Source organism: Electrophorus electricus, chromosome 20 (assembly GCF_041902795.1).
Source record: "Electrophorus electricus isolate QZ-2024a chromosome 20, ASM4190279v1, whole genome shotgun sequence".
Taxonomy (NCBI): Eukaryota; Metazoa; Chordata; class Actinopteri; order Gymnotiformes; family Gymnotidae; genus Electrophorus; species Electrophorus electricus.
The window spans coordinates 14,799,242-14,805,605 of NC_137516.1; the positions used below are offsets into that span (position 1 = coordinate 14,799,242).

The window sequence follows — 6,364 nt, forward strand, 5'->3', positions numbered from 1 at the left end:
CAACCGGCATGGATGCCATGGCTCACTGATGTTTGTGGGAAACCGAGGCTATCCCACCTGCTCCAATCCCACAGAAAAGTTACCGTAGTACAAATGGCTGAAAACGTTCATGCTAACTATAATAGATCAGCATCAGAACACACAGTGCATCGCAGCGTGCTGCACATTGGGCTACATTGTTGCAGACTGGTCAGACAGCCAGTGTTCTCCGATACTGAGGGCACGTGCAGTGGGCACTGGTCCATGGAGCAATGGAAGACGGTAGACTGCTCGAATCACATTTTCTTTTTACATCATGTGAATGAGTGGGTGTGTGTGTGGTGCATACCTGGGGAAGAGATGGCACCAGCAAGCCAGTGGAGGCAGTGTGATGCTCTGGACAATATTCTGCTGGGAAACGTTGGTTCCTGGCATTTGTGTGGATGGTACACTGTGTGTGTGTGTGTGTGTGTGTTTGTCATCTAAAACATATATATATATACACACACACACACACACACACACACACACACACACATATAAGTGGCACTTTTTCAGTCATGGTTTAGATGACTCATGGGGATGTGTTTTTGAATATTAGGAACTGTAAATATGAAGGAATTCCTTTACAAAGCACTACTCTATAAGGCCCAAAGCCTTTGCTTACGTGTGTGTATATATTTTGCTTTGATTATTGCTTTGATTATTAAATCCCTGCCTGTTTTCATGGTCATGTAAACTATTTTTTAATGAACCAAAATTAGTCCCTCTTATCTGGATATTTAAGTTCAATGAGTTTTTGTTCTGAAACAATCCAAATGCAAACCAGTAGACAAAGTAACTGTTCTTTCTTAATTTTCCTCCTTTCAAAACGTCATTAGAGACCTACAAGTGAAAGTGTGCTTCTGCGGCATCTGAGTGTCTGGGGTCCTCTTGGCCGCTAGATGGCGCTACTAGGTGGGTTCTCTTAGTTTGGGTTCAAAGGACGCCTTCGCTATCCTCGTGTTGATAGTTGCGCAAAGTAGCCAGTTTTACCCGCAATAAAGAACTAGAAACGAGGTGAGCTGATATTTCTTTCCTTCATATCTCATATGTCCACCTTCTAAAGTCTGTCTTGCTTTGTCTGTGATAGTTAATAAGATTTAATCTGTTATGTGCACTTAACTAACTGGACACCACTATAACACTCCGCTTAATGGGCAGTTGGGGAGACGGATCAGTGTTTATTCTCCCATTTTATTCCCGTAATGGGCAGTTAGGGAGACGGATCAGTGTTTATTCTCATTTTAGCACGAATGTGTTCGCCTTTTCGCTAAACTGACAGGGAAGGTTCGTGAGTTTTCCCGTTTGGCTCGGTTACCTGCTCAGGTAAAACAGCCGCGCCTGAAGCAGCACCCGTTTGGGTACGGAGGGTTCACATGCACGCAGGGCTTTCTCTTGTAATCAATAGCCAGTAATTTAAACAGTTTACTTAATATTTAGGGTTAGGGTTAATGTTTTGTGTATGCTGGTCGCGATCGCCTCCCTTCAATTTTTATTTATTTATTTTTTTTGGCGACACACATGCGTAATGGAAAATGGTCACTAGATTAAGCCACGCAGGAGTGAGCCAGTTTATGCCGTCTCACCTCCGTCAGTCATCGTAAATGGAAGCGGCTTCTTCACTGTACCTCGGCCATTTTGCTGTCATTTCACTATTGAGCATTTTGAATGCTCATTTTTGAAAAAGGTAGCTAGCGTGTCAATAACATGCCACCCTTATGAACCTTGTACTGTATGAACCGTAACGTTTCCTTTCCCCTGGGCCAGCCTCCATGTCCTCCTACACGTGCATCAGCTGCCGCGTGCGGTTCGCCGACGGCGATATGCAGCGGGCGCACTACAAGACGGACTGGCACCGCTACAACCTGAAGCGCAAGGTCGCCGCCATGCCGCCCGTCACAGCCGAGAGCTTCCAGGCACGCGTGCTGGCGCAGAGGACGGCCTCCGAGCAGCAGAGCCCCGGCCCCGCCTCCGTCTGTTCCACCTGCAGCAAAAGGTTCTCCAGCGCCAACGCCTACGCCAACCACCTGCAGTCCAGCAGGCACCAGCACGTCGAGAGCAGGGCGCTGGCCGCCGCCCGTGATGAGGTCCAGCGGCTGAACGAGAAGAACCTGGAGAAGGGCGCGGCAGCACTGGACAAGGACGCGCAGAACGAGGCTCTGCAGAGGGCGCTGAGGGAGCGGCAGAGGCGTGGCCCGACGAAAGCCACACCCACTGAAAGGCGGGGCCAGCAACGGCCGAGCAAGGCGCCTCGGCTGCGGTGGTTCGAACAGCAGGCCAAGAAGATCGGAGCGGAGGAGGAGGAGGAGGAGGAGGAGGAAGAAGAAGGTGTGTCCTTCAGGTGTCAGGAAACGAAGCGCCCTTCCCTTAGTGGCTTTTTACACTACAGCCCCTTTTAATTCTTGATACTAGTGTTTGATTCACAGATAATTGTGATTATCCAAGATTGTAGTAATAAATAACAGTGATTTTAACAATGACAACATTACGAGGGTGAGACGTACATAATCGGAGGTTGTTGTTTTTGGAAATCCCCATGTAAGTGTGTATTGATAACGAGGCTCATTTCAGAAGAGTGGGAAGACGTCGATGACGACGAGGACGATGATGATGATGATGATGATGAAGAGATGGAGGCTGACGAAGAGGAGCAGATGGTGGGAGCGGGCGCGTCTGCGTCGGCCCCCGCCCCCGGGGTCATTCCCGCCACAGACTGCCTGTTCTGCGACCACCATTCGCGCTCGTTGGGCAGAAATGTGACGCACATGACCAAAGTGCACAGCTTTTTCCTGCCAGACATTGAGTACTTGGTAGACCTGAGAGGGCTCGTCACATATCTCGGTGAGTGTGTGTGTGTGTGTGTGTGTGTGTGTGTGTGTGTGTGTGTGTGTGTGTGTGTGTGTGTGTGTGTGTGATGTCATAAGAGCCCTTAGCTTGTGATGTAAGACCAACTGTGGCTTTTATCATGATCGTTCACCCAGAAATGCTGCTGTGGCTGAGAACGATTCTGAGTGAATAGGGGCGTGTTGGTGTAAGAAACACTTAAAGAAAGGGCACAGGTTTTATTGAACTGAAGGAAAGCCAGCAGGCTGCAAAAAATTAATCTACAGTTATTTTAACCAAAGAGAAATATATTGTTTAGTCTACTGTGCATTGTGCAGGGTCATGTCCCTGTAGACAGAAAACTGTCGAGTTTTTGAGAACATGTCTGTAGATTCCACAAAGAATCCGTTGTGGTAGTGATGACCTCAGTGTACATATGCTCACTGTTAGGCGCTTTAATTAGGGACTTTGTATTTTCCATCATTTTCATGGGCTCTGAGAAAAGACCTAGAGAACATCAAGCTTCAACCACGTACATGCCATTTCATTTGGGTCGGCTCCTTTACGAAAGCGCACCGTTCCACTCTGCTGTCACTCTGCATCGCCCACACACACCGTTCGGCGTGCACGCTTTACGCCCAATGAACTGGTGGCTTCGTTTGTTGCCCTCGGCAGGAGAGAAGGTCGGCGTGGGGAAAGTGTGTCTGTGGTGTAACGAGAGAGGCAGATCGTTTTACACTACGGAGGCAGTGCAGGCTCACATGAACGACAAAGGCCACTGCAAACTCTACACGGATGGAGACGCAGCCCTGGAGTTCGCCGACTTCTACGACTTCAGGTGCAACGAGCACTTCACCTCCTAGACGCTCGGGCACGTGACGCACGTGTTCAAGGGTTGTAGTCCAGCAAGACCCTTGAACGTAATCAGGATGAGTTTAGCTATATAAGAGTGGTTCTCCATCCTAGTGGGTTGACAAGCCACCTCCTTGTAGGTTTTATCTCACCTAAAACCCAAGTCTAACACACCTCCTCCAACCAGGAGGTCTGAAGACGAATTAACTTAGTTGGGTATATTAATTGGGGCATATCCAGGAGCAGGGTTGGTGACCAGTGCTGTGTGAATGCATTCATCTTGACTGTCTGAGTAATTGTTCCTGTTGCCCTGGTTCTTGCTTTTCCTCCGTTGAACTTGCGGAATCGTGTACCACGATAATAGCTTCATTAGTTAGTGAGCTGATTCATTTGAATCCTGAGCTGAATCCAGTTTAATTTTGTACAGACCTTCTTGCTGGTAACTTAAATTGATGCCAGACCTGCCTCCCTACCATTTACTTTGGTAGTACTATTGGCAAGGTTTATTTCCCAGTCATTTTAAAATAGATTTAGTGCTCCAAAGCTACATGCTCTTTACCCTGAAAAGTGTGTGTGTGTGTGTGTGTGTGTTTCTTTGTCGATTAGGAGTAGCTACCCAGATGCCAAAGACGGAGATGATGTGGAGATGAAGGGCGAAGAATTGCCAGACGAGAAGACTGTGGAGTTTGATGACGAGACGCTGGAGCTCACGCTCCCCTCAGGTATGTGTGACATGCGTGTCCAACCGAGAAGCACAGATGTGCGCTCGTATGGCACAAGGACGGGAGGTTAAGCTCTTGAGCGAAGCCCTTGTGCACTGATCGGTCAATTCTGAATGTGTAGCTCAGTGGAACTGTCATTTGTGGAGGTGCAGAATACCAATGGAGGGTAACATCTTTTGTTTTTTGCCCCACAGGGGCCAAGATTGGACATCGCTCACTGATGCGGTACTACAAGCAGCGTTTTGGGACGCAGAGGGCACTGGTTCCGGCCCATAGCCAGCGGGCGGTGGGACGCGTCCTGAAGCAGTACCGTGCCTTAGGATGGGCAGGAGAACCCGGTGAGGCGCTCACCACCTGGCCACATCATCATCATCGTCATCGTCATCCTACTAGTGTCGACTTTACAGAAACACTTTATGCAAAACCGGGAACAGTCATTGAAGCTAATGGCATGGTCTCCCTTAACTCCATCACCTGTCCTTCCTCAATAGAGAAAGTAGCATTATTGAGTGATCCTGGGTGATTGGCAGGCAAATGGTTATGGTTATTTCATTATACCATGTCAAAACACTCAGCATTGCTTAAGACTCATTAGACATTGCTGGCATAAATGGTATTTGCAGACAGAAAGCCTCAGACAAGCTACATCTGTGTGTTTTTGCTCTTCGGGGAATACAGTGTGCATATACAAAGTGTGTCTCTTATGAGTACTGTTCCAGAGTCTAGTAAATAACCAGTTAATATTGATGTAACATCTCCCTTTCCAGTGTATAATGAATGGTGCCAGTGGTGGGTGAAACACATGTAAACTTTACCTAACGCTGGCCAAACTGATATTAACTATATGGAAACATGAAGGCAGTCAGAGCTAGGCTACGCTAGTTAGCCATAAAAACCTACCGTTATCTCCGCAACCATGAATGAGGTTTAACTGGCGCTGGGACTCAGCGCTGTATGATCCTGACTCTCTCTGCTTGCACAATTGTGTTCTGCTTTGCTTGAGAAGTGCTCCGAGTCTGTGACAGCAGGCTAGCAATCAAGTGTGTTCATTTGAATGCTGGCTCCATGCCCAGACCTATGTCTATGTTAGATATATAATGTGTGTGTGTCATTTTTGTTTTTTATTTTTTTTTGAGAAACAAAACACTATAGTTGAGTGTTTATATAAATATTTTTCTTAGTTTACAAGATGTTCCCTGGTCTCTTAATGCTCATATATAAGAATACTAAGCTTGGTGTGGGAGTTCCTAAACAATTTTCATGTTTGTTTTTTTGTTTTTTTTTTAGGTAAAAGCTTTGTCACCCAGCAGCAGAAAGACATGCAATATGTGCAGAGGATGAAGGCCAAGTGGTTGCTGAGGATGGGTGTGAGCAACAACGTAACCAAGCAGACCTATTTCAGGCACCAAGTCATGTTCTAGTCGCCTCGTTGCCAGCTCGGTAGCATAAAGAACATTGGGAGTGGGGCTTGTTTGTGTCCCAGTGTACGCTTATCTTTAAGGACCTTCTGAAGTTCTACATCAGAACACACAACATTATTATCATATGTATATATATTTTTGGATTAAATGACTGTGAGGTGGACATACTGCAACAAATAGAGTTTTGGTGGATGGAGAATAGAGCATTGTTATTCTGAACATTGTTATGCCTTTATTCTGAATTTACAGCGGTTGTAACCCCGAATTAAGTTTTCAATAGCCAATGATTTGTTCTAAATGAAAAACACGATGGATCTAGGCTGTTGGCCTTCTCAGCTGTACGATCAACCGTTTTTCAGTGGACGCAGAAATTGCTAACTTTTAATGAGCTAATGGATGCTTATGTGATTAACCTTGTTGAATAAAAGGTTTTTTGGCAGATAACACTGTATCTGAGGCACTGAAACTCGTAAAGAATGAAACAAAGCGAATGGTGGATTAGGAATGAACCTCCTGAACGGTCGC

General features: G+C 46.5%; 1 protein-coding gene across 2 annotated transcripts; it reads left to right on the forward strand.

Annotated features, from left to right (window-relative positions):
* The first annotated feature begins 934 nt into the window (after positions 1–934).
* znf622 (zinc finger protein 622) lies at positions 935–6,283 on the forward strand. 2 transcript variants are annotated; one of them, XM_027021052.3, is made up of 7 exons: positions 935–1,038; positions 1,789–2,349; positions 2,593–2,862; positions 3,520–3,682; positions 4,303–4,418; positions 4,613–4,756; positions 5,706–6,283. In XM_027021052.3, the coding sequence occupies exons 2-7, from the start codon at positions 1,794–1,796 to the stop codon at positions 5,837–5,839; spliced, it is 1,383 nt and encodes a 460-aa protein (XP_026876853.3). In that variant the 5' UTR covers positions 935–1,038; positions 1,789–1,793; the 3' UTR covers positions 5,840–6,283. The 2 variants fall into 2 exon arrangements, with proteins under 2 accessions (XP_026876853.3, XP_035392117.2); XM_035536224.2 differs by having other exon boundaries at positions 2,596–2,862.
* The last annotated feature ends 81 nt before the right edge of the window (positions 6,284–6,364 follow it).